This window comes from Pelophylax lessonae (assembly GCF_965119305.1).
Source record: "Pelophylax lessonae genome assembly, chromosome: 10".
Lineage (NCBI taxonomy): Eukaryota > Metazoa > Chordata > Amphibia > Anura > Ranidae > Pelophylax > Pelophylax lessonae.
The window spans coordinates 86,206,589-86,234,392 of NC_138777.1; the positions used below are offsets into that span (position 1 = coordinate 86,206,589).

The following is a 27,804-nucleotide window of genomic DNA, read 5'->3' on the forward strand; positions in this document are numbered from 1 at the left end:
TAACTGTCCACCAATACTTCTCCTACTGAATACCATTGTCCCCCTGGCACTCACACCAATGTTTTTCCCTGCCACTGACACCAAAGCTTTTTTTCCCCTTCTAATTTCCATTGGCCACGGGTATCTCAATATTCTTCCTCTCACAGACAACAGGAATTTTTCTTCCCACCAAGTACCAACACTGGAAATGTTTCATTTCCATCGACCACTAATATCAGGCATCCCCCCCCCCCCCAACCACCAGGGCCAAGAATCTTTTTCCTCACAATAAGAAAAATAAAATAAAGTACTTTGGCTTTTGCTGTGGAAAAATATGCACACCAACCTCAATGGGTTAAAGTGTTTGTAAATCCTTCCACATACCCAGTGAAGTGACTGGCCTTAGGTGAAACACCGAGAATTAAACAAATCCTCCTACATAAGATGTATCTGTTTATCTACAGTCTTCTCTTCTCCACTTTTGTTCAAAATTCAGAATTTTGGGGGTACAGTGCCATCTTCCCCCACCCTAAATGGGAATTCTGTGGGGTACAGCCATCTTCCTCCATCCTGACACAGAATTTTGGAGGTACAGCGCCATCTTCCTCCACCCTCACAGGGAATTCTGGGTTTACCGCGCCATCTTCCTCCACCCTCACAGGGAATTTTGGGTGTACAGCGCCATATTCCTCCACCCTGACAGGGAATTCTGGGGGTACCGCGCCATCTTCCTCCACACCGACAGGGAATTCTGGTGGTACAATGTCATCTTGCTCCACCCTGAATTCCCTGTCAGGGTCGAGGAAGATGGCGCTGTGCATCCATAATTTCATGTCAAGGTGGAGGAAGATGGCGCTGTGCCCCCAGAATTCCCTATCAGGGTGGAGGAAGTATGCGCTGTGTCCCCAGAATTCCCTTTCAGGGTGGAAGAAGATGGCGCTGTGCCTCCAGAATTCCCTGTCAGGGTGGAGGAAGATGGCGCTGTGCCCCCAGAATTCCATCAGGGTGGAAGAAGATGGCGCTGTGCCTCCGGAATTCCCTGTCAGGGTGGAGGAAGATGGCACTGTGCCCCCAGAATTCCGTCAGGGTGGAAGAAGATGGCACTGTGCCTCCGGAATTCCCTGTCAGGGTGGAGGAAGATGGCGCTGTGCCTCCAGAATGTCGTGTCAGGGTGGAGGAAGATGGCGCTGTGCCTCCAGAATTCCCTTTCAGGGTGGAAGAAGATGGCGCTGTGCCTCCGGAATTCCCTGTCAGGGTGGAGGAAGATGGCGCTGAGTCCCCAGAATTCCCTGTCAGGGTGGAGAAAGATGGCGCTGAGTCCCCAGAATTCCCTGTCAGGGTGGAGGAAGATGGCGCTGAGTCCCCAGAATTCCCTGTCAGGGTGGAGGAAGATGGCGCTGAGTCCCCAGAATTCCCTGTCAGGGTGGAGGAAGATGGCGCTGAGTCCCCAGAATTCCCTGTCAGGGTGGAGGAAGATGGCGCTGAGTCCCCAGAATTCCCTGTCAGGGTGGAGGAAGATGGCGCTGTGCCCCCAGAATTCCCTGTCAGGGTGGAGGAAGATGGCGCTGAGTCCCCAGAATTCCCTGTCAGGGTGGAGGAAGATGGCGCTGAGTCCCCAGAATTCCCTATCAGGGTGGAGGAAGATGGCGCTGTGCCTTCAGGATTCCCTGTCAGGGTGGAGGAAGATGGCGCTGTGCCCCCAGAATTCCCTATCAGGGTGGAGGAAGATGGCGCTGTGCCTCCAGAATTTCGTGTCAGGGTGGAGGAAGATGGCGCTGTGCCCCCAGAATTCCCTGTCAGGCGGATCTTCCTGTGTATAGTCCCTCCCTTTCCGGCCTCCTCCCTCTTTCCCCGGTCCTCCATAGAGGAAGCACGCGTTTTGCTGACTCTCTCCGCTCCGGAGCGCTACAAAGTCCCGTGAAGTAAGTTGGCGGAGGGTTACCTGGTGGATAGACACCGGGCGGCTTGTGTGAGGCGCTGAGTGCCCGGGAAGTGGATGTAGTCCCGGGAGAAGGCGGATATGTGCGGTCGGTCATGGCATGTGCTGTGTGCGGAGGGATACATTGTATCTCAGCTATGGAGTACCAGAGCTCTGATAAATAAAGTCCAGACTCCTGTCCCCTCCAGTCCTCGCACTACATTAGAGGACTGATAGCATTACTCCGAATAATTGTCCCGGGGCATATGACTTCCTCAGTGGAGGAGAAATGTATAGTAATGAGCTGGATGTGACTATAACCCTCCCCCCCCCCCCCACCCCACCCAGAGAAAGGAAAGGTCTCTATGTATGTGACTATACCCCCCCCCCCCCCCCAGAGAAAGGAAAGGTCTCTATGTATATAACTGTACACCCCCCCAAGTGAAAGGTCTTTATGTATGTGACTGTACCCACCCCCCCCCCAGAGAAAGGTCTTTATGTAAGTGACTATACACCCCCCCCCCCCCTGAGAAAGGTCTTTATGTAAGTGACTATACACCCCCCCCCCCCCGAGAAAGGTCTCCATGTATGTAACTGTACACCCCCCCCCCCCAGAGGAATAAGGTCTCTACGTATATAACTGTACACCCCCCCCCCAAGAGAAAGGTCTTTATGTAAGTGACTATACACCCACCCCCCCCCCCCCCCAAGAAAGGTCTCCATGTATGAGCCCGTACCCCCCCCCCCCCCAAGAGAAAGGTCTCTATGTATGTGACTGTACACCCCCCCCCCCCCAATAGAAAGGTCTCTATGTATGTGACTGTACACCCCCCCCCCCCAAGAGAAAGGTCTCTATGTATGTGACTGTACACCCCCCCCCCCCAAGAGAAATGCCTCTATGTGACTGTACACCCCCCCCCCCCCCCAGAGAAAGGTCTCTATGTATGGCACTGTACACCCCCCCCCCCCCCCAGAGAAAGGTCTCTATGTATGGCACTGTACACCCCCCCCCCCCAGAGAAAGGTCTCTATGTATGTGACTGTACCCCCCCCCCCCCCCCGAGAAAGGAAAGGCCTCTATGTATGTGACTGTACACCCCCCCAAGAGAAATGCCTCTATGTGACTGTACACCCCCCCCCCCCAAGAGAAAGGTCTCTATGTATGTGACTACACCCCCCCCCCCCCCAAGAGAAAGGTCTCTATGTATGTGACTACACCCCCCCCCCCCCCAAGAGAAAGGTCTCTATGTATGTGACTGTACACCCCCCCCCCAAGAGAAAGGTCTCTATGTATGTGACTGTACACCCCCCCCCCAAGAGAAATGCCTCTATGTGACTGTACACCCCCCCCCCCCCAGAGAAAGGTCTATGTATGGCACTGTACACCCCCCCCCCCCCAGAGAAAGGTCTCTATGTATGGCACTGTACACCCCCCCAGAGAAAGGTCTCTATGTATGTGACTGTACCCCCCCCGAGAAAGGAAAGGCCTCTATGTATGTGACTGTAACCCCCCCCAGAGAAAGGTCTTTATGTAACTGTACACCCCACCCCCCCAAGAAGGGTTTATGTCCTGGGGGGGTTGCTGTGAGTCTGGTAATAGGCCCATTGTTCCCAGTTCAGGCCGCTCACATCTCTCTGCTCACTTGCCTGAGAAGGTCCAGGAGCGTTGTTTTTGCCCATAGACTTCATGGCCCTTTAGCAACTTATGTGGGGTGATCGCCCTTTCCCCACCCCCCTGTTATAGTGATCATTTCTAGCCGTCTAATGGGAGCTTTCTTTGCATGTGTGATGGGGGGGGGGTAAATCCCTGTGGTTGAGCTGCATTTATACTCTTTTGCTGCAGCCAGGGTGTACACATCACCACCTGCTAAGAGCAACCCATTTAAGTGAACTGGATGGCGCTGCAACCGCACACCCAGTTGTGGCACAGTTGTCTGGTATGTAGGGGGTTAAAGCCGGTATCGAGGAGGTGATACAACAGGGCTCGACAAAACCTAGACGCCTGGTCACAATGGCGACTGGACAGTGCATCCTGGCGCCTGGGAGTCCTGGCTCCAGGAAGAACACCAGGGGTCATTTGACAGCTGGGGTTGAGGTTGCAGGCTTGATTGGTCGCCCTTTGCTTACCACCGCCCAGTGTATGGGTAGTGCCGCCTATGAGTACCACCTAATCAATGCCCATCAGTGAAGCAGAGAAATTACCTCATGGTCCTCTTTACTAAGTGACTCCTAAAGAAGAATCTGTTATTCAGGAACTCTGTGAAGATCTACATGTTCACTCTGTAGGAAGGCTGAATTTGGGGCCGAGGTGCTTTCACCTTTACAGTGAATTACATTGCCCTGGAAGCAGAAAAGGTCCAAGTCACTGAAAATTGCAGTCTGCACCGAAGGCATACATATTTTCCAAAAATACATATTTCCAAAGACTTAGTAAGGTAACATAAGTATTTTTCTCTCCCAAACAGGATGCGTTACATAGCTTCCTATCTTTTGGCCGTTCTTGGCGGTAATGACAACCCTTCCATTGCTGATCTGAAGAAGATTCTGGACAGCGTTGGCATTGAGCTGGACAAGGAGCGTGCCGACAAGGTATCTGCAATTTGTGGTGGTATAGAGGCATCAATAGCTTAAAATGTATTTTACCTGTTTCTGTACTTTTTAATCAGACAAGCTTGTTTAAATGAGTGTCAAAATTCCTCCTATCAATGCTTGTTCCGGGTCAGATACTCAGCATTAAATCCAAGGCAACTGTTTGGCAACCAGGGAAGACATTTTCTTAAAGGAGATGTCAATGGCAGTCCCCAAAAAAGTCACTTTAACCACTTGCCAACCATGCTATAGCCGAAAGTTCTGGGAGTGTGTCCATGGACGTCCTCTCAGCACCCCGCCCCCTGGGGCGCACCTTGTGACCACTGTATCCTTCAGCTGATCACAGATCAGGGTAAAGGGCCAATCACAGCAGCCATTAACCTTGTGTTTAGCTGTGTCCAAGCACAGCTGTCTACATGTAAACAGACTTGCTGGTTATTGGCAGTCCTTTCCTCACGGGGCGGTCTGTGTGAGGAAAGGAGATCCAATAGCCAGCAAAGCTGTCGGTGAATTTTTTTTTTTACTGTGATCAGTGCAGCCTCTTCATCAATGAAAAAGAAAAATTATTTATTTGCAAAATTTTTAACAAACGAAGAAAAATGTTTTTGTTTTTCCTAAAATGTTCGTTCTTTTTTTAGATGGTTTAGCAAAAAGAAACCCCCCCCCCCCCCCCCAGTGATGACTAAATACCAGTAAAAGAAAAGACAGCTATTTAAGAGCTATGTCTGAGACCTTGCAGTGTGGTGCTCTCCCACACTGCAAGGGTTAAACTCTCGTATGCCTAGAGTACAAGTAAAAAGGGCCTTTGAATGCTCCACTTTAAAAAGCTTCCTACACCCTGGCGGTCTGATTATGTCCAGATTTCTGTACTAAAAGCTTTACATTGTTTTGCATAGAAATCTGTTTTACATTTTAAAACTCACCTTCTCCTGCGATCCCCTGCCGTCCTCCAGCTGTGTGCTTGGCAGATGCCCGCACCTGTCTTCCGGTTCCCTTCCCTGCGAGTGTAGGGGGGTGAAACCAGAGGCAAATTCAAAATTGTAAATACACTAAATGACATGATACAAAGATGTGATCCTAACGGATTAGACTGTATCATGCCATTTCACCACAGGATTGCACCTGGTGACTTTTCCAGTGCCCTGCCTGTGCTTTTCCAGTTCTTTATGCCTGGAAAATAGACCATGGCATCCTAAAAGCATTCTTTTTGTGCAAAATCGCTTTTAGACGATCTGGAAGACAGCGAAACTGAGTTACTTGAAGAACTGAGCGATAGCGATTCGTGGGAAAATTCGTCATTGGGTACGGAAAGTGACAACCGAGATGATTCTGGTGTCTTTCTGGCTCATAGCTCCGCTGGAAATTCTGAAGGATCATTTGATATACTTTTCTAATTCCACAAGCTATGTGCCATAAAGAGACATCAGAATCGTCTCATCACTTTCCGTACCTGATGAATTTTCCCACGAATCGCTATCGCTCAGTTCTTCAAGTTACTCCTTTTCGCTGTTGCCGTTTTCCAGTTCGTCTAAAAGCGCTTTTGCGAAAAAAAAAACGCTTTTTGGACTCCATGGTCGTTCAAACTTTTCCAGGCACAAAGCACAGGCAGGGCACTGGAAAAGTCACCAGGTGAAATAACATGATGCCGTGTAATCCGTTAGGATCACAGCTTTGTATCGTGTCATTTAGTGTATTTACACTTTTGAATTTGCCGCAGGTTCCACCCCCCTGCGTCGCAACGCTCGCAGGGAAGTGAACCGGAAGGCAAGTGCCAGCAATCGGCCGTGCACAGAGCAGGGAGAGACAGGTGAGGACGGTGGGGAAACGCAGGGAAGGTGAGTAACATTCTGGGGTAATCCTGAGTGTGGCTCGGGGTTACCGCTTTTGGGTACTGAAAGTTAACCCTGAGCCACACTCGGGAATACCGCCAGGAAGGTTAAACCCCTGCAGTCTCTTGTTTTAACCACTTTACCACCTGAGGATTTTCCTGCCTAACGTCCAGGCCACTTTTTGCAACTTGGCACTGCGCGACTTTAACGGACAATTGCGTGGTCATGCAACCCTGTACCCAAAAAAAATTTACATCCTTTTTCTCCCACAAACAGAGCTTTCTTTTGGTGGTATTTGATCACCTCTGCGATTTTCATTTTTTGCGATATTAATAAAAAAAAAGCGAAAATTTTGCGACAAAAATTGACATTTTCTACCTTTACAGTTAAAAAATATCCAAATCCAATATATTAAATTTGTCATATTTAGGCCAAAATTTATTTAGCTACATGTCTTTGACTAAAAAAATTCTCAACGAGCGTATTTTTAACCGCTTTAAGACTGGAAGATTTTACCCCATTCCTGACCAGGCTATATTTTGCGATTCTGCACTGCGTTACTTTAACAGACATATGCGCGGTCGTGCGACGCTGTACCTAAATTAAATTTATGTCCTTTTTTTTTTCCCCCCCACAAATAGAGCTTTCTTTTGGTGGTATTTGATCACCTGTGCGATTTTAATTTTTGGAAAAGAGAGACAATTTTGGAAAAAAAAAAACTTATTTTACATTCTGATATATAACATTCCCAAAAAAATTTATAAATCAAAATTTTTTAACATTTTAGGCCAATTTGTTTTCTGCTACATATTTTTGGTAAAAAAAAAAAATCACAATAAGCGTATTTTTGATACAAAATTCTATGAAACTTTTCAAAGGTCCATCCTAATACCTACTGGTTTTTGTACCTGTTGGGTTTCGCTTGTGGACCAGATTAAATGTGAGAGGCATTATATGTGGGTTTTGCTCATCATGTGAAGCCTGTAGACAAGGCCTCTCTAGACATGGCTAAATCATCTGGCCGTTTTTTTTTTTTTTTTTTTTTACTTTTCAGTGCAGTAAAACCTAGGATTGCGAGCATAATTTGTTCCTGAAACATGCTTGTAATCCAAAGCGCTCTTATATCAAAGCGTATTTCCCCATAAATAATGGAAACCCAGAGGATTCGTTCCACAGCCATTTATTACGTTTTTCAGTTTATCGTCCATATAAAAAGATTATAGCAATAAATATACCATATAATGTCCATTCACAAATGGCAGCCTCCACAAGGATTAGAAGCAAAATCCAGAAGGATCTAAAGAGTATAAAAGAGAAGACAGTGTAGCAATATGGTTACATTAAGAGCCCTTTCACACTGAGGCGATTTTCTAGCGCATCGGTGCTATAACAAAGAGCCTGAAAAGCTCATGCAAACCTATTCCCATTAAAAATCAACGCTTTCACAGTGGAGCATTGCGCTGGTGGGGAGGTGAAAAAAATCCTGCAAGCAGCATGTTTGGAGCGCTACAAAAGCGTTTTTCAGGCCACTTTTTGCAACTTGGCATTGTGCGACTTTAACGGACAATTGCGCGGTCATGCAACCCTGTACCCAAACAAAATTTACGTCCTTTTTTTCCCACAAACAGAGCTTTCTTTTGGTGGTATTTGATCACCTCTGCCCTTTTAATTTTTTGCGATATTAAAAAAAAAAGAGCGAAAATTTTGCGACAAATTGACATTTTCTACCTTTACAGTTAAAAAATATCCAATATATTAAATTTGTCATATTTAGGCCAAAATGTATTTAGCTACATGTCTTTGACTTACTGACGTGTGTGAGGGGAGGGGATTGTGTGACACACAGATCACAGGTTCAGCTATGCTGAATCCTGTAATCTGTGACTCTGTCACATAGGAGATCCGCCCGCTTTGTTTAAACAAGCTGGTGGATTTCCTCACTCGATCCCAGACGATCGGGGAAGAGCGGCGGTGATCACCGCCTCTCCTCCCCTGGCCCGACTCCCGCTGTGTCTGAATACAGCGGGAGCGAGCCTCCCTCCAGTGGCGCGCGCACGCCGCCGAGAGAGGGGAGAGTCTGGTCTACGTCGCCAGACGTTAACGAGCCACTTTGCCACAGTAGCAGCTCAGTGAGCGGTCGGCAAGTGGTTAAGGTGCTACAGCAGCCACACACTTGACTACTTCAAGTACAATGCGGGGAAAGTAGTCCTACATTGTACATGAGGGTACAGAGGGACTGCCCACAAACTGGAGCATCAGAGAGAGGAGGAGAGCACCTGGAGTGCTGTAGAATAAAGTTCTTGTTACTGGTATACAAGGCATAAACAACCATTTAACCCTCACAGTGCAGGGGGAGTCCCAGTGCAAGGAAGTATTTTCTCCTCTCTGGAGTTTAGTTTTAATAATAAAATTAAATGAGAATAACACACCATCTCAATTTTACTTTTTTTTTCCCACCCTCTATAGGTAATCAGTGAGCTGAAAGGCAAGAAAATCGATGAAGTGATTGCTCAAGGTAAGCCCTGGAAGCAGTTGTATCTTATGCTGCCAAGGCCAGCGTGAATGCCTAAACCTCAAAGAGAAAGAAAACCGAATGTCTGAGAAGCTCTCATTCTTATTCTCGGTGTGTGTACAAGTACTAGGGCAAAGGTACAACTGGAAGGCGGGCTGATTAGGTTTGTGCCTGAATTGGCATCAAGCTTTGGAGTATGAGAGTCAACTATCTGAGAGTTTTCACTGCGCTTTCTTTCTTTGCTGCTAGTCTCGTTCATACAGCTACACAAGCACTCTAAAGGTTGTTAACCTTTTACATAAACTGGCCTATGCAGGTAAGGGTCCAAGTAGTTAATACTCTGCCATTTGTAAAAGCATTGTTAAAAGCAATACATCCAGGCCTTTTTTTGTCACCTCTGAAGCCTGGACAAAATACTCCCAAAGTTTACGTTCCTATGTCTTGGCTTTTTATCAGGCCATGGGCTACAGCAAAATGGCTGCTGAGCCATATCTTTGAGGACAACTAAAATATTTGTCAAAGGATTCAGTGTTCATTTTGTAGTTTGTCCAGGGTATGAGATAATGGCTAAAGCAGCGTGATAGGAGAGCCTTTGCTGTGACTGGAGACAGCACATTTATCAGCTTTGGTAAACGTGTTACCTCCCATGAAAATTAGCCAGGACATAGTACTGTAAACACTGGGAGTATATCACCCATGCTTAATGTGTGACAAACGGCCTTCGGATATGGCATTTGCAATAAATATTTTTACAAAGGCACAGTGTCTCTTACACTGCTTGAGCCCCTTGTCTGCATGGGCCAGTTTATGTACAAGATAAACTTTGCCTTTAATGCTTCATAAACTGCACTAGAAAGGTAAGGAGGGTGTCTTTTAAACCACAGCACAACCTTACATCTCTTTGTTGTGGATGGTAATAGGATCATGTTAGAAGACAGCTAAGTATATCCCCCGATGCTTTCCTGTTCACCTGAAGATGACCATTAACCCTAGAAGATTAGGGTGGGGATCTGACTGCTTTCTTTAAATATTGATTTCATTAAAGTAGTTGTAAACCCTTACATATGCCCAGTGAAGCGACAAGTCTCAGGTAATGCAAAGATGAAACCTGTCCTCCAAGAGTTGCACCTGTTTATCTTCAGACATCTCTTCTCTGCAGTCATTCAAAGTGCAGAATTTATACAGCTTGTCAGAAAGCAGGGGCAGCGAGCCGAAATGAAAAACTCTGCAGAGCTCTGTAAGAGCTGATGGGAGGGAAGGGACACAACCCCCTTAACGCAACACACAAACAGAGCTGAGACTGTTAACCATAGGGTGTCTGCTGGAGCTCGACTTTTTACCTCTTGGTATCAGGAAAGGTTGTCAGAAGTGACAGACATGCAGATAGCAAAGGAACCAGGCTGCAGGTAGAAATTACATTTAGTGTATTGGATTGAAACGGAAGTACATATTTTAGAAGGATATAATCTTTCTTCATGTCCGAGGCTTACAACCAATTTTAAAGCAAGAGACACAGCAATGACATATCCAAATGAATAAAGTAAGCAGAAGGTGGGTAAATTGGATTGACTACAGTCAAGTAAGCTCAAATGAGCAGGTGTCAACAACACAGTATCAGGCTGAGAGTACCACTAGCTGCAGTTAAAGACCTGTAAAATTATTCATACTGTATATCATTCCGTGAGGAATTCAATGCAGTGTAAACATTGGGGTTTGTAACAACTCTGTGCTAACAAGAGTGGTGAGAGGGTTGAAGGAACTGCCCTGGGTTCAGCTCGAGCAAGGTTTTGTTAACTTAAAAGAAGTTCAGATACCAAACCCATTGAAATGAATGGAAGCTGAATCAATCAAAAAATGCTTTTCTGGGCTAATGGGTAAGACCGTGGGAAACATCAATCAGTGCAGAAAATTTATATATTTTTACATTGCATAGAGCAGAGTAGTGTTTTTTTTTTTTTTTTTTTTTTTTTTTTTTTTTATGCTTAAAGTTAAAAAAGTGCCCAATTCCCTTCAATAACATTCTCGGGGGTTTGCCCTATTCCTGCCTGAGAAGGGGTGCATCTTTTTGGGCACCTTTTTTTTCTTGGAAGGTTTTTTTGCCAGAAGCTAACAATGAAATGTCATTTGCAGGAAAATTACTATTTATTTTTTCTTTGTCATTGTCACTTTTGTTGTAGCACATCCTATAGCAAGAATGGAGTGTGTCAAGTCGTGCTCAAAAAGGCATACCAGACCCTTTAAGTTTGGTTTGGATTTTAAAGTGTTTCCTTTTGGGCAAGATAGAAAAATGTGTGATGTCCCCCTGTAAGACCAGACCCTTTGAGGCAATCCGCCCCTCCCACCAGGTCACATGCCCTCAACATGGGGGCCTTGTCCACATGTGGAGAACCAGGACCTCATCTCACAATCCTGAACAGTGTTCGTGGGGTTCTGTGGGCTATGGAGTTACCGGATTCTGGAAGCACATTAGCACTAGTGGCTGTATTTGGGCAGTGATGTCTCTGCTATTTCCGCCCCCCCGTCACTTATGTGGCAGGCATTACCATTTCCCAGTGATGTCAATGGTTTCTAGGGATGCAGCTGGATGTCCAACCAGGGGGCTTGACGTTTGTCCTCTACTGTCCCCCTAATAGGGTTCATCCCTAATAGTGAATCAAGCCATGTTATATAGGACGGAAGAATTTAGAGCCTGACCCAGGAATTTGTGCACCTTGCAAAAGCATTGTGTAGTTAGTTAAACTCTGATCTCCAAGTTTCCTGTCACTTTAAATAGGTTGTTTTGACCAAGCTTGTCCAAACAAAATATTTCCTTCACAAAGTGCTGAATGAACTGTGTGTAGCATCGGCTACAATATATACAGTACAGTGTTGGGTTCTGGCGGTGGAACAGACTTCCCATCACGCACTCGGGAACAAAACAGTCTGGCTGAGCAGCGCTCAGCCGTTCATAGGCAGTTTGTGTTCTGTGAATGAATATAAAGCTTCTTCTGATTGGCTGAGATTGCAATGTCATCAGCCTACCTCTCCGCTTCAGCCAATCAGAGGAAACTTTGTATTCACAGAATACAAAGCTGCCTATGAAAGGCTGAGCTTCGCTAAAATTTACATTATAGTTCATACAGCTCTTGGAGCCAGTCCAGCACATGGTGAAGATACGTTTTTGACCACCGTGATCCAAAAAACTATTTAAAGTGACAGGAAACATGGTGATCGGCTTTAAGGTTCATATGGTATAGTTGTAGTCAAGCCAGGGTCTACAAACCAGGTTTAAATTAAAAAAAATGTCAAGAATGGCTGTGAATTTGACTTCTTTATCCTTTTTTGTGTATTAGTTACAGGTGCTCATAGTAATTCTATGAAACTTTTCAAAGGTCCATCCTAATACCTACTGGTTTTTGTACCTGCTGGGTTTCGCTTGTGGACCAGATTAAATGTGAGAGGCATTATATGTATATATATAGACATGGCTAAATCATCTGGCCGTTTTTTTTTTTTTTTGTTTAACTTTTCAGTGCAGTAAAACCTAGGATTGCGAGCATAATTTGTTCCTGAAACATGCTTGTAATCCAAAGCGCTCTTATATCAAAGCGTATTTCCCCATAAATAATGGAAACCCAGAGGATTCGTTCCACAGCCATTTATTACGTTTTTCAGTTTATCGTCCATATAAAAAGATTATAGCAATAAATATACCATATAATGTCCATTCACAAATGGCAGCCTCCACAAGGATTAGAAGCAAAATCCAGAAGGATCTAAAGAGTATAAAAGAGAAGACAGTGTAGCAATATGGTTACATTAAGAGCCCTTTCACACTGAGGCGATTTTCAGCGCATCGGTGCTATAACAAAGAGCCTGAAAAGCTCATGCAAACCTATTCCCATTAAAAATCAACGCTTTCACACTGGAGCATTGCGCTGGTGGGGAGGTGAAAAAAATCCTGCAAGCAGCATGTTTGGAGCGCTACAAAAGCGCCTCAAAAACGCTCCTCTACATTAAAATGAATGGGAAACAACTGAAAAGCATTTTAAAATGTTTTTTGAAGTAGTTTTTGAGTTGTGTATCCTTCAAGAAGCGCTCTGCGAACACCTCAAAAGCGCTCAGTGTTTTATTGGCAGTTTTCAAGTGCCCCCAGTGTGAAAGAGCTCCTAATGAAGGTACAACATTTTAGCAACTCGCATGATTGATGATTAAAACAGGCACATCTAAGTATGCAAGTATCCGGGGTAAAGCTAGACATAGACCGTCCTCCGCACTGCCGACTCTTACTGCTGTCAGTCTGCAATCGTGACTGAGAAGACTACTCTGCAGTAGAGCGAGCTGAAAGCAAGGCTTGAAGCGCTCCGGGAGCGCAGCTTGGAAGGGATGAAGTCGATGGCGGTGTGGAGGATGGGCTATGTGGAAAGATTTACCCCGGATGCCTGCGTACTTAAAGCAGTTGTAAACCCAAAAACCAAAAAAAAAAAACCTGCAAGACAAAGGCATAATGAGCTAGTATGCATCGCATACTAGCTCATTGTGTATTACCTTAGAACGAAGCCCCGACACGGACCCCCGGACATCGCTGCGGGTGCTGCCATGATCCCTCGGCGTCTCTTCCGGGTTCGGCGGCTCCGGCGCTGTGATTGGCATGTGCGCGGGACTGATTTTCCGGCAAGCTCCCGGCAAGGAAAGCTGAAGGTCCCCCTGGTCTATTGTAAAATCGGGTTTACAACCTCTTTAACAATAGACTTTGTGTTTCTAGGCATTGATAAAGCTTTTGAAATTTAGATTTTTTTTTTTATCCATTTCCTGACTTGTGCCTGTCCACAACTTTATCCCAGAGATCTTTTGATAGTGCTTTGCTACCCAAATTTGACTTTGCTTCAGTTGCACTACAGGGACTTAAATTCTCCAGGAAAGCTTTAATGCTGAGCTGATCACAGTTGAAAGTTGGATGGCTTTGTGTGCTATTGAGAAGGTGTTAGGCTGGCCATACACTATACAATTTTCTTATTCAATTTCCTTTAGATTTACCTTAAACTATGTAGTGCAAGGGCCTGCCTGATTGCATACAAATTGAAAGTATTTAGGTTTGACCCTATATTACATGGTTTTGGTAAATCTAAAGGAAAGTTGAACAAGAAAATTGTATAGTGTATGGCCAGCCTTAAGCTACACCTGATGAGTCATTTTTAGGAGGGGGTGAGCCTTTTTCCGACTCTTTGATTGATTGTTAAAATTTTTTTTTTTTTTTCTGACGTGTTGATGTTGTATACACTTGGGTGTTATAATTTGCAGTAAATACAGCTGGATAAAGCAAAAACGGCCTTCCTTTCAGGCTTCAAGGCAACAAAATGTGATTATTTTAAAGGAGGGTGATTCTTTTCTATAACCACTGTACATCAAGTGGCAGAATTGATCCAAATATCCCAAATCTTGGGCAGCCTTGAGATTGGTATGTGTCTTTATACAATGGCAGTACTAAATTAATGAGTTTTCCAATACCCCACAGTGGGAGCTGTAGCAGTCTTCTAATGCATCACTATTGCCTTTCTGGCATAAAATAACAAAAGGCCTATTAAGGTCCTTATGCATTAAGATATAAAACCTTCTGTGTGGAGCAGCTCTCATAATACTTACCTGATCCCCTCTCTATCCAGAAATTTCCACGAGTGCCTCAGGCGTCTGGAACTCTCTCTCCTGATTGGCTGAGACACAGCAGTGCCACTATTAGCTACTGCTGCTGTCAATCAGTCAGCCAATCAGGAGAGAGAGGGCGAGGCCAAATAGCAGCTCCGTGTCTAAATGGATACACGGAGCTGCAGCTCAGCTCAGGTGCCCCCATTGCAAGCTGCTTACTGTGGGGACACTCAACAGTAGGGAAGGACCAGAAGCTCTAGCCAGGGACGAAGGAGAGGAAGATCTGGGCTGCCCTTTGCAAAACCACTGCACAGAGGAGGTACCTATAAAATGTTTTAATAGAAAAAAAAAAAACTAGACTTTACAATCATTTTAGTTCTGCTTGCCATTTTGCTGTGTTGACTATTAATAATTTATTGGATTTTTAATATTTTCAGAAGCAAACCAATAGAAACTTAAAAGAAAACTGTCAATGGTATAATTTCTGCCCTGTCAATCATTGCCAGAATTAGGATATTATACTTCCCTAATGGGAAAATGATGTAACTGCGTAATCACACAGGGTTGGGTGAAAGAACTATTGGTTTTGGTACAGCATTGATTTCTTATATGTTGAGTTGCTGAGAAGCCAGCGGGACATTGGGCTCATAGCATGTACCATAGGTGAATCCTCAGCTTTGGGTTTATTGCTCCATAAAGCTCATTTTGGATATTTAATGTAATGGGCTTTGTAAAGGCTGCTGTGCATTGACAGTCTGATGCTGGCTGTGCAAAGGCATTTAAGGCAGAAAGTGCAATACAAAATACAGCTTCAATTTACCTGGTGTTAAACAAAATATATTTTACCTGGGTAAAATGAATGTAATCGGGGTAGTATGTTTTTTTTTTTTTTTTATGTAGCTAGTTTATGAAAAACAAAATTGGTCTAGTTATCTTGAAAAATAAAGTATTGTACAATCACCACATTTCCCCTGGGTGTTGAACCTTAAACTTATAAAAAAAGGTTTGCCAAACAAACAAAATTATGCATGTACCATCTAATTCCACAGTAAACGAAGGGTTCATTCCAGGAAACAGGTGCGGGGGGACTGGTGTAAAGGTTATGTCCTCAGTCTCTGGGTCTTCCTAATCCTCTTGAGTCCCAGAGCTGCTTTTACTTATTTTTTTTCATGATGTCTGTTTCTCAATATATCAATTAAGTTGTGCAGTCTACTCTAATTACATATTTTTTGGAAAACATAGGGCTTTATTTGGAAGCAAATTTGCATATGGGGGATGGTTACAAATCAAAAATGCATTTTTCTTTAATTTTTCCCAATTCAACAGTTACATTTATGTGCCCCATATATTTTTACCCCACAATTAAATCAAAAGTGTATTTATTCCAGAAGTGCATGATGTGCCGAGGCTACGCGCAGAGTTCAGATGGGCTACGCGCAGAGTTCAGATGGGCTACGCGCAGAGTTCAGATGGGCTACGCGCAGAGTTCAGATTTCTTCCACATCTCACTTTCACCCCTCTTCAGCTCTAAAATCTGTATGCAACCACCCCCCCCCCCCCCTTCCACTGCCCCGTCTTCTCCTCACCTCCTAAATAGCTTGACTGTCTTCTACATGTCATACATTTGTTGCTGTATTAAGCGTAAGCATCAGTCTCTTGTACCTCCTCGCACACTGTAGTTGGCTCTGCCTCTTTCACTTATAGGGAGACCATCCAGTGGGGGTGTCGGCATCCGCACTGCATCTCTCTTGTCCCAATCCTGAACTCAGCTGTTGGGAGACGAGCTGTCATTTGTAAACAGAGAAGCTGGATTTCTGTGTTTACAAGAGATAGTGGGGAGCAGAGGGCCTGAGCCAGCCGTTCCAGCAAGTTCTAGCTGAAAAAAAGCCCTGATTATAATTATTCACATTAAAATTATAACACATTAGTGTACCCTTTTATTGAATGAAGTAGCGTGGTAAAGTTTCAACATATGCATTTTTTGGGAGATTTATTCTCTTTTCAATGCTACATTGCAGCACACACAGGGAAAATATTGTGTAAATTACTGGTGTGACAGAAAGATAGGATTAAGTTGAAATTGAGACTCGTCGGAGCAGGCAACATTTTTCCAATCTTCTATTGTCCAATATTGGTGAGCCTGTGCAAATTGTAGCCTCCGTTTCCTTTTCTTAGCTGACAGGAGTTGCACCCAGTGTGGTCTTCTGCTACTGTAGCCCATCTGCTTCAAGGTTCGATGTTGTGCTTTCAGAGATAGTATTCTGCATGCCTTGGTTGTAATGAGTGGGTATTTGAGTTACTCTTGTCTTTCTATCAGCTCAAACTAGTCTGCCCATTCTCCTCTGGCATTTTCATCCACACTTTCATCCACACAACTGCTGCTCACTGGATATTTTCTCTTTTTCAGAACATTCTATGTAAACCCTAGGGAAGGTTGTGTGTGAAAATCCCAGATCAGCAGTTTTTCAAATACTCAGACCAGCTCGTCTGGCACCATGTGCATGCCACATTCAAAGCCACTTAAATCCCCTTTCTTCCACATTCTGATGCTTAGTTTGAACTTCAGCAAGTCATCTTCACTACATCTAGATGCCTAAAGGCAATAAGTTGCTGCCATGTTATTGGCTCATTAGCAGTTTTTTTACCAAGCAATTGGAACAGGTGTACCTAATAAAGTGGCCGGTGTGTGTGTGTGTATATAGATTATAGAGAGATTGGAGCGAGTATATAGTGAGTGGGGTTATACAATTGTCATGGTTTACTCGAATGCAGAAATACCCCCTTTAAATTTGACATTCTTTGTTACAGTTGCCCTCTTTGGTGATCACGGATGGGAGAGAACCCCCTTACACTGGTGGTGTGTGGGAGGGGACCCCCTTTTATAGCAGTGGTTAGTGAAAAGAATGCTTTCCTTACAGCTATGATTAGTGTCATTGGTTACATGACAAGGGACAAGGAAAGTCTCAACTTGTCTTCAGAGTGATGGCAGAGCTGGCACCATGCAGGCAATAGTCGGCTGGGTGTCGGTGATCGCATGCACCACTCCTGAAACCCGGCTAAGAAAAGCTACTTTAGAGCATGAGGTAGTGCTAATTATATTTTGTAAGGGGCAGAGAATGACTTTTATGTATGCAAAAGTTCTTCTGTAATGGCTGATTCATGGTAAAAGTCTGTTCTCTGAAATATCAATAATAGAAATTCTAATGAAGGCAGATCAATTCTAAATGCAGCTGTACTGTAGGAGGAATAAAGGCAGCCAGAAATCCTTATCAGGATCTAATCATCTTTTATCTGTGGATACTTGTAGAGTGTTTTACTGCTGCTTGACTTTCAGCCTCCTTAGAAGTTTTGAGAACAAAAACATAACTTTTCAGTTGACACTTTGATGGCTTTTAAATGAGAGCAAGTTTCCAAGAACTCTCTCAGGGGATTCTGTGTTCTAGGAGCTTTAGATACTTAATGCTGTAACCTTTATCTATAGTTAGAAATAAGAGGCAAGATTCTAGGCCAGGAATCCTCAAACTACGGCCCTACAGCTGTTGCAGAACTACACGTCCCATGAGGCATTGTAAAACTCTGACATTCACAGACATGACTGGGCATGATGGGAACTGTAGTTCCTGAACAATTGGAGGGCCATAGTTTGAAGACCCCTGTTCTAGGCAATAAGGAGATGATTATACGGATCAGAGCCTTTGGAAAGGCAAGCTTCAAATGTATGTTAGGTGAATTACGTTTTTTTTATATATATAAACGGAACCAGATCCCTGCTGTAAAAAAGCTGTAAGGTGTTTTTTTTTTTTTTTGCAAGATGCATGCAGGCAGTCTTTTTTTGCCGAGAAAGAATCTTTGCACCATGCTCCTTGGAGTTTTTCTTATTTATGCTGCATGACGCATGCATCGTACAATGAATGTCTGGCACATTCCTGGCATGATGGGAATAAAGCACAGCAGTTGTGTTGTCAAATGCTGTCCAGTGCCCGAAAAGGAGCATTACAGGACATGAAGGGGCAATAGGTAAAGCAGTGACTGGATCTGTCACAACTATGTCAGACTAAGGAATAGTGCATCCTTTCACATTATGGTAAGATTCCATCCAGCTTAATTTAGTTGTGCTTTAAAGGCTTTTCCCAGTCAATGAGATTTCAGTGCCTGAGGAGACTGTTTTTACTAAGAGGTCATTTGCAGAATCTGTTTTGCAGACAAGAACACTTTGTGACCAATGTTCCCTCTAATTTTTTACTGAGCTGAGCAAATAAAAAAATTTCTGAGCGCAAACCTTTAGATTGAGCAATGGGGGGGGGGGGGGGGGGACGTCAATGCAGAGTGACCAGCTTGCCCCAATCAACTGCAGAGTGCCACAGCAATGCCCCCAATAAACTGCAGAGTGCCACAGCAATGCCCCCAATAAACTGCAGAGTGCCACAGCAATGCCCCCAATAAACTGCAGAGTGCCACAGCAATGCCCCCAATAAATTGCAGAGTGTCACAGCAATGCCCCCAATACATTGCAGAGTGTCACAGCAATGCCCCCAATACATTGCAGAGTGTCACAGCAATGCCCCCAATACATTGCAGAGTGCCACAGCAATGCCCCCAATACATTGCAGAGTGCCACAGCAATGCCCCCAATAAACTGCAGAGTGCCACAGCAATGCCCCCAATACATTGCAGAGTGCCACAGCAATGCCCCCAATACATTGCAGAGTGCCACAGCAATGCCCCCAATACATTGCAGAGTGCCACAGCAATGCCCCCAATACATTGCAGAGTGCCACAGCATTGCCCCCAATAAACTGCAGAGTGCCACAGCAATGCCCCCAATAAACTGCAGAGTGCCACAGCATTGCCCCCAATAAACTGCAGAGTGCCACAGCATTGCCCCCAATAAACTGCAGAGTGCCACAGCATTGCCCCCAATAAACTGCAGAGTGCCACAGCATTGCCCCCAATAAACTGCAGAGTGCCACAGCATTGCCCCCAATAAACTGCAGAGTGCCACAGCATTGCCCCCAATAAACTGCAGAGTGCCACAGCATTGCCCCCAATAAACTGCAGAGTGCCACAGCATTGCCCCCAATAAACTGCAGAGTGCCACAGCATTGCCCCCAATAAACTGCAGAGTGCCACAGCATTGCCCCCAATAAACTGCAGAGTGCCACAGCATTGCCCCCAATAAAATGCAGAGTGCCACAGCAATGCCCCCAATAAAATGCAGAGTGCCACAGCAATGCCCCCAATAAAATGCAGAGTGCCACAGCAATGCCCCCAATAAATTGCAGAGTGCCACAGCAATGCCCCCAATAAATTGCAGAGTGCCACAGCATTGCCCCCAATAAATTGCAGAGTGCCACAGCAATGCCCCCAATAAATTGCAGAGTGCCACAGCAATGCCCCCAATAAACTGCAGAGTGCCACAGCAATGCCCCCAATAAACTGCAGAGTGCCACAGCATTGCCCCCAATAAACTGCAGAGTGCCACAGCATTGCCCCCAATAAACTGCAGAGTGCCACAGCATTGCCCCCAATAAACTGCAGAGTGCCACAGCATTGCCCCCAATAAACTGCAGAGTGCCACAGCATTGCCCCCAATAAACTGCAGAGTGCCACAGCATTGCCCCCAATAAACTGCAGAGTGCCACAGCATTGCCCCCAATAAAATGCAGAGTGCCACAGCATTGCCCCCAATAAAATGCAGAGTGCCACAGCAATGCCCCCAATAAAATGCAGAGTGCCACAGCAATGCCCCCAATAAAATGCAGAGTGCCACAGCAATGCCCCCAATAAAATGCAGAGTGCCACAGCAATGCCCCCAATAAAATGCAGAGTGCCACAGCAATGCCCCCAATAAAATGCAGAGTGCCACAGCAATGCCCCCAATAAAATGCAGAGTGCCACAGCAATGCCCCCAATAAAATGCAGAGTGCCACAGCAATGCCCCCAATAAATTGCAGAGTGCCACAGCATTGCCCCCAATAAATTGCAGAGTGCCACAGCATTGCCCCCAATAAATTGCAGAGTGCCACAGCAATGCCCCCAATAAATTGCAGAGTGCCACAGCAATGCCCCCAATAAACTGCAGAGTGCCACAGCATTGCCCCCAATAAACTGCAGAGTGCCACAGCATTGCCCCCAATAAACTGCAGAGTGCCACAGCATTGCCCCCAATAAACTGCAGAGTGCCACAGCATTGCCCCCAATAAACTGCAGAGTGCCACAGCATTGCCCCCAATAAACTGCAGAGTGCCACAGCATTGCCCCCAATAAACTGCAGAGTGCCACAGCATTGCCCCCAATAAACTGCAGAGTGCCACAGCATTGCCCCCAATAAAATGCAGAGTGCCACAGCATTGCCCCCAATAAAATGCAGAGTGCCACAGCAATGCCCCCAATAAAATGCAGAGTGCCACAGCAATGCCCCCAATAAAATGCAGAGTGCCACAGCAATGCCCCCAATAAAATGCAGAGTGCCACAGCAATGCCCCCAATAAAATGCAGAGTGCCACAGCAATGCCCCCAATAAAATGCAGAGTGCCACAGCAATGCCCCCAATAAAATGCAGAGTGCCACAGCAATGCCCCCAATAAACTGCAGAGTGCCACAGCAATGCCCCCCCGCGACCCCGTGCACTTACCTCACGGACGGTCACGGCACTCTGTCTTCAGTCCCCGGCTTCCAGCTTCCCGCGTCTCCATCCTCCCGAGTCCCGGCGCCTCCTCCTCGGCCAATGGCATGAAGTTGGCCTTTCGGCCAATCAGGAAGCGGGAGGACCCGCTCCCTGATTGGCCAGGAGGAGGATCCGTATGACAATAGCGAATTTTCATTCGCTATTGTCACACGATGGGCGTGCTCTCGGGGTGCACGCTCTGCTCCCTGGCCGCTCCGTCTGCGGCTGCGCCGTCTAACTAGGTGCTTGCGCGGGACGTAATTTCCACTGCGCGACCGCGCACGCGCGCACCTTAAAGGGAACACTGTTTGTGACAACAAAAAATTAAAATATACTGTATAATCTTACGTGCTGCACTATTAAACACGGACAGGCAAAGCGACGTATGTCTAAGTCGCTCTCCTAAAGGCCACTAGGGGGGCGCATGCGTGCCCCTGATCATCAGCAGGGAAGCCAGGTGTCAGGCGGCTCCAAGGAGCTGCCTGACAAGGATGGTGTGCAGGTGCCTGACGTCCTCCTTATTAACCAATGATGTAATTGGTTGTCAGGACACTGGCAGATGATTGTAATGGTGCACAATGAAATCCTGTGGCTCTATGTAACTAATAAGCAGTTTTCATCCACCCGCTGGCTTGTAAACTATTTTGGGCAATTTCTAGGCATTTTGCCAAGGCGTCCCAGAAGGCACCCTGGTTGAAAAAGGCGAATATAGACAATAATGTACTCTGTATGTCTTTTAGTATAACCCTCCTCTTATGTTAGAATTCCGTTACTATCCATGATGATAGCCATAAAATACCCTCTGAATAATTATTTATCATCAAATTTGTTTCTTACCTCTTGGTTACCTTGTTAGGCTTCTTTATCCTTGAAAAGATTGGTTTTAATATTTTTGGTGTAACCCCTTAGACCTTTCTTTAGATAGCATACCTCTCATTTTCAAATTTAAAAAATGGTAAAATAAAGTCAGCAACTCTGAAATGAATTTGTCCTATGTTTCTTCACTTTATTTAGAGAAGCAGACAAGCAGGAAAAGAGATAGGCCCCTCCCTAACTACAGCTCACAGGGTTGAGAGGGGATTGGCTGTCAGTGTTACTAAGCAGAGAGAGTGTTTATGATTTCAGTTTTGGCACTTATTAGTGTCCTATAATCCTATATTATAACTGGGTCAGAATTGACCCTAACACCATAAACGTCTTAATTTTCACCACAGTATTTTATAATTTAGTGAAAAGGATTATTTTTCTATTACATTGTTTAAATAGAGGTTCCTGACAAAGTAAAAAAATCTTGATGCAATAAACAAATTTATGTGATACTTATAGACATTCAAAACCTGAAAACGGGTCGGTTCTGACCCTAACATAAGAGGAGGGATAAACGCCAGTGAAAAACATAGTTTTGCATAGAGCACAAAAAGGTTTCAAAGTTGGTAAAGTTGAATAAAGACACTAGTCCATCCAGTTCAACCTAGAACCCTAGATACGGTCAGGTTCTAAATTGTTCAGAGAATTCCCTTCACTTTCTCTTCTGACAGTTGTTACATGGTGGACAGGAAGTCAGGGAAAGTCTTCTTGGTGACACATAGTTTAAAGAAAAAATTCCAATGGAGGTTCGAAAACTTTCCTGTGCTAGAAAATGTTTGTTTTTCTGGCCATGTCCTCCTTTTTAGGATTTGAGGGGTTTGAGGTTTGCGCTTTTACCCAATTTGAGTAGTGAAATAAATGTTTTTCTGATTTGTTGTTTTTTTTTTTTTTTTTTTTTTGTAATGAACAAAGATCTTCTAGCCTTTTTAAAATCTCTGCAAGCTTTGAGTAGATCACTTGTACTTACACATGTATGTGCTCCAGTTGAAATATTTTCCCTCTTATTCTGAGATGTATTCAAAAAAGGAAATTAAAATGTTTTTAGCTACAGGTTGATTTCCTGGCACTTGGAAATAAATTGGTTTGCTTTTACAGGTAACACCAAGTTGGCGAGCATGCCTTCTGGAGGTGCTGTTGCAGTTTCTGCCGCTGGCTCTGCTGCTCCTGCAGCTGGAGGATCTGCTGCACCAGGTAATTTCTTTCAATTCTTTGCTATAGACGTTTGTATCATTCAGTATTTCATTGTCTCATACATACATTTTGAGTGTTCCATCACTAGAAAGATGAATATACTGCTTACAAATGCAAAACCAAGTCCCCAATATAAATACGCCAACCCCTGCACCCCCGATTGCAAGACTGATGAGCTTACCCCTGAGGAGTCAGCCTATTGCTTTAAGACCCCTTTCATACTTGTTATCTAAAAGTCACACGATTTTGATGCAATTTTGATTGGATTTGAAGCGATGCCTGTGTAATTTTGAGGTCTGTAGACCTTGTCACATCAAAGTCAGACCAAAGTAGTGCAGGTACTGCTTTGAAGTCGCACAGATGAACAGTTCTCATTGGAAATCACAGGCTATGACTTGTCATGCGACTTTGGAGTCCCAAGTCGCACAAGTGTGAAAGGGGCCTTACAAATTAAAGGAGATCATTTTGACTCTTTGATTCATTTCCCACCACTCTGAAACTAGAGGATCGTCCTGTTTCTTCTTGCCATGCTCTTTCCTGTTATGGGTTGAATAAACCTCCTAAGGCTGCAGACTTTTCATTAGCACTTGTTTTTTCTGACTTTTCTTTATTGATCAGAATCAGTCTGATGGTTATTAGCCTTGCATCCTTTTGATGAGGATTTGTGTAAAACTAGTCTATTCCCACTATGGATCTGCCAGTGTTCCACCTTTACAAGGCTTTATCACGCTGGCAGGTTCTAACCTTTTTCCAGTTCTGTCTGTAACTACGTTGTCAAACCATGTCTTACTGATCAAAATCCCTTAAGAGTTCTAAATGCTGCTATGGTTTATCCCTAGCTTATAGAATGCATGAAAAGGATAGCTGTAGTGTTAAATTTCAGGTGTGGCGGTTCGCTTCATATGCATAGGGCACTTTGGCTTAAATGCTAGACTGCAGAACATTTCTGACAGACAAGCATTTGGTCTGCATCAAGGAACAACTCCTGTTTGGGGAAATCCACATCGGTAAGTTTGCTACTGGCCCTTCCTCAGCAGAAGAAGCCTAAGAAACATTGCAAAGTCTCCCCCCCCCCCCCCCTTATCTGTTAATGTGAGGTTTGTTTTCTTGCTCCCTCATCCTACACATTGAAACCTGCCCCCCTGAAGTCTTGGTACTCAGTCTGCCAAATCCTTAGACAGGCCTTCCTCTGCATGAAGATGCAACCCCACTTTCCAGAGTTTTAGGACGTTTGGATGCAGGAGGTAATATCCCAAGGCTAAACACAGGAACTCCATGCCAGCCTTTTTTTTTTTTCCAGATGCTGCACAGATTTGCAGATCTACAGTTTCTCAAACCCTCTCTGATTTTCTGGATCAAGATGTCATTGCCCCAGTTATCCCCCAAAAAGTGCAGCACAATTAATACAGTGGAAATAAATAGGCCAATGTAGACAATATAAAATCGCATGTATAAACTATAAATATGTCATAATAAAACAGTGCTATACTGTAGAATGTGAATAAATCATCAAATATGATATACATATAACCGTGCTTAAAAGTCCATTATATGCAGTGAAAAAAGTCCAAATAAAATGTAAAGTGCTGTCGCAACCAATACGCTCTTCAGGTGCCAATAGTGCTGTAAACCTGCAGATGTAAAGCCACAAAGAGAATGCTTCAAAGTGACGATGTGCTTCAACAGGTGTCTTTAGTGAAAATTGCACCCTAAACTGTGCACCCCCTTGTGATTGGGTCCTCACCTTAATTCATGCAACCTTGCGTTTAAGCTCGGTCATAAAGCGCTTAGTGCCTTTTTAGGCTAGGACCAGATTTTTCAATCCCCGGGTGAGGATCCTCTTTAGGGGATCACTATTTGTTGTATACAGTGGTAGTATTGTACCTAGGAGGAAAAGAACTCAATAGTGCTGAAATCTCCAGTAAGTGAAGTGTATTGCCCCAGTTCCTGTAGCAGAATGGTTCTAGGGGTTTTACCCCCATCTGTTGACCTTTCCCAAACCAGTGAGGGCATTGGCCCTATTCTGGATCTGAGCTCTGAATGTCTTCCTTCGAGACTAAAAGCTTTTGATGGAATCTGCCAAATATGTCATTGCCTCCCTTCACCTGGGAGACTCTTTGGCTTCTGTGGACATCAGTGAAGCTTACCTACATGTCCCATCTTTTCCACACATCAATTATTCCTACATTTTCCTACATGGTCCCTGCCAGTTCATGACCTTGCGTTTTGCGTCTTTGTCTGCATCTTGGGTATTCACCAAGGTGCTGGCTCCAGTACTAGCCCTGCTGCTATCCTGGGGCTAGTCTTGGTCCTAGTTTGCACATGAGAAACGTCCAACAATTCAGTCATGGATTACTCCTCTCCAGTCCAGAAACTGTCCCAAGTCCAAGGTCTGATGCTACATCTTTTGAGGTACATTTGTTCAATTTCACTTCTGACCTCTACAATACATTATTCTATCATCATGGCAAAAGTCAGTCTGGTCTGTGAGCAAACAAATGTGTCCATCACCAAGCACCAGGTTGTCCCTGGCATTATGGCTCAGGAATCACAAGTGTTTCCTTACCATCTTTTGTAGGATCTTCATAATGGATGCCAGGCTGTTGTCCTGGGCACCCAATTGGTTCAGGGGACTTGGTGTTCAGTCATCTTGTCTCTTACTGGAGAGTCCTCCAATCTGTATTCAGTCAGGCAATGCCATGATGGTAGCATTCATCTAAGTGTACAACCAGAAATCTTGCCATGGCAGGAAAGGTAGATTAGATCCTGTACAGGGCAGAAATGTATGTTCCGGACTTGTCAGTCATGTATGCCCCAAATGTAGACAGTTGGCAGATTTCCTGGACTTGAGGGAGTGCTCCCTACAATCACTGTTCCAGGACCTGTTACAGATGGGGAAAGCTGGATGTGGTGGCCTTAAGTTTCAACAAACTCAACAGATTTGTCTCGAGGCAGAATCAGTGAGATCCATGAGCAGATTTCCTGCTGAAATGGAGCGGAACAGAATGAATGTCACCATAGATAGATCCATGTCCTTTCAGTGTTTAGCTTTACTAAAGAGTTTTACAGACCCATATTGGATGCATTGGTGGCCCGATGTAAACATACTTGGGTCTCTGTACATCAGACTACCTCTGATTTAACTCATTTAGTTGTGTAAAAAAAAGTGTTTTAGACCTTTTTCCATTTTTTTTTTTTTCCCCCAGACCTGGATGGGCTCTGAGGGAAGCAGATGTAAATGGACACAAGTCTATTTACTTTTGCCTGCTTATATACTTGGAGTTTCCGATCAGGTCCATGTGAAAAACTGACAGGAGGATCTGATCAGCCCTCCAGTGTGAAAGGGACCTTAAAGTGGTACTCTATTCAAATGTTAGATTGGAATCACCCTGTATGTTCTCAAGGAGGTGCCAGTCTGTTAGAGCCACCCTAAGACAAAAGGCCGCCTTTTTAGAAAAGCTTTAAAGTTGGGGGAAATTTACTAAAACCGGAGCACTCAGAATCTGGTGTGCATGGTAGCCAATTGGCTTTTAACTTCAGCCTGTTCAATTAAGCTTTGGCAATAAAATGGGGAAGCTGATTGGTTTCTATGCAGAGCTGCACCAGATTTTGCGCTCTCCTGCTTTAGCAAATATCCCCCCCTAGTCTTGTGGTAAAAGGTGTAACGTTAGTAGTGAATATTTTCTTCTGTGCAAAATGCAATTACCAGAACTTGATGGTGATAAATGTAACTGCAGTATGCTTCCTATGACTGATTAAATGTTAATTTGTCAACTGTTCATTTTTTTCTTTTTTTTTTTTTTTTTTTTTTTTAGCTGCTGAAGTAAAGAAGGAAGAGAAGGAGGAGTCTGAGGAGTCCGATGAAGATATGGGATTCGGCCTGTTCGATTAAATCGTGTTACGTTTAAAATAAAGAAAACTTTATTTAGCTTTGGTCCTTTTTTTTTTCCTCTTTTTTGTGTTGGCTTTCTATATGTTGCAATAGCCCATTAAAGGACTAGACCAGGAGACCTACCTGGACAACATGGAGGAAATCAAAGATCCCCTAAAGGGGCAGTGTTTTTTTTTTTTTTTTAAACTGTCAAGTCCTCCATAAAAAGATGGCATAAAGAAAACAGTGTTTCACAGTAGTACTCCCTTCTACAGTAGTATCCTCTGCCCTCCCCTACAATAGTGTCCTCTGCCCCCCTTCACATCACCCCCACCACAAGTGGTGTCCTCTGCCCCCTCCCCATAGTAGTGTCCTCTGCAACAGCCTCACAACAGTGTGCAATTCACACAGTTGTAGTGCAAAAGGGGTTAAAGCAGTTTGAGAGAAGGTATTGCAATGCTTTATTTTGGGGGAGGGGTTTGGATTTACTGGCCATGACCGCAGTATTTGTTTGTGGTAAAACCTTCACCCTAAGGGCTCTTTCACACGGGCGGTCCGATCAGATCCGCCTGTCAGTTTTTTAGGCGGATCTGATCGGATCCTCCATGCAGCTCTATGGGGCAGCGGGTGTCAGCGGAGACACCTCCGCTGCCATCCGCATCCGCATCTGATTCTGTGCTGAATTCTGGTCGGATGGAAACCCTATTTTTCCATCCGTTCAGTAATCGGAGCGGATCTGATGAGAGCGGACAAGCGGTCC

The 27,804-nt window shown here is 44.6% G+C and overlaps 1 protein-coding gene across 1 annotated transcript; it reads left to right on the forward strand.

Moving 5' to 3' along the window:
* The first annotated feature begins 1,787 nt into the window (after positions 1 to 1,787).
* RPLP2 (ribosomal protein lateral stalk subunit P2) lies at positions 1,788 to 27,098 on the forward strand. Its single transcript, XM_082270808.1, has 5 exons — positions 1,788 to 1,901; positions 4,362 to 4,485; positions 8,781 to 8,829; positions 23,078 to 23,173; positions 26,998 to 27,098. Exons 2-5 carry the CDS (start codon positions 4,363 to 4,365, stop codon positions 27,063 to 27,065), a joined length of 336 nt encoding a protein of 111 aa, XP_082126934.1. The 5' UTR covers positions 1,788 to 1,901; position 4,362; the 3' UTR covers positions 27,066 to 27,098.
* The last annotated feature ends 706 nt before the right edge of the window (positions 27,099 to 27,804 follow it).

What these genes read in the sequence shown, in the direction of transcription:
- RPLP2 (XM_082270808.1), top strand. Translation starts at nt 4,363, where the DNA reads ATGCGTTACATAGCTTCCTATCTTTTGGCCGTTCTTGGCGGTAATGAC. An exon ending in ACAAGGAGCGTGCCGACAAG is followed by an intron (nt 4,486 to 8,780) that starts GTATCTGCAATT and finishes CACCCTCTATAG; the next exon opens with GTAATCAGTGAGCTGAAAGG. An exon ending in TGGAGGATCTGCTGCACCAG is followed by an intron (nt 23,174 to 26,997) that starts GTAATTTCTTTC and finishes TAGCTGCTGAAG; the next exon opens with TAAAGAAGGAAGAGAAGGAG.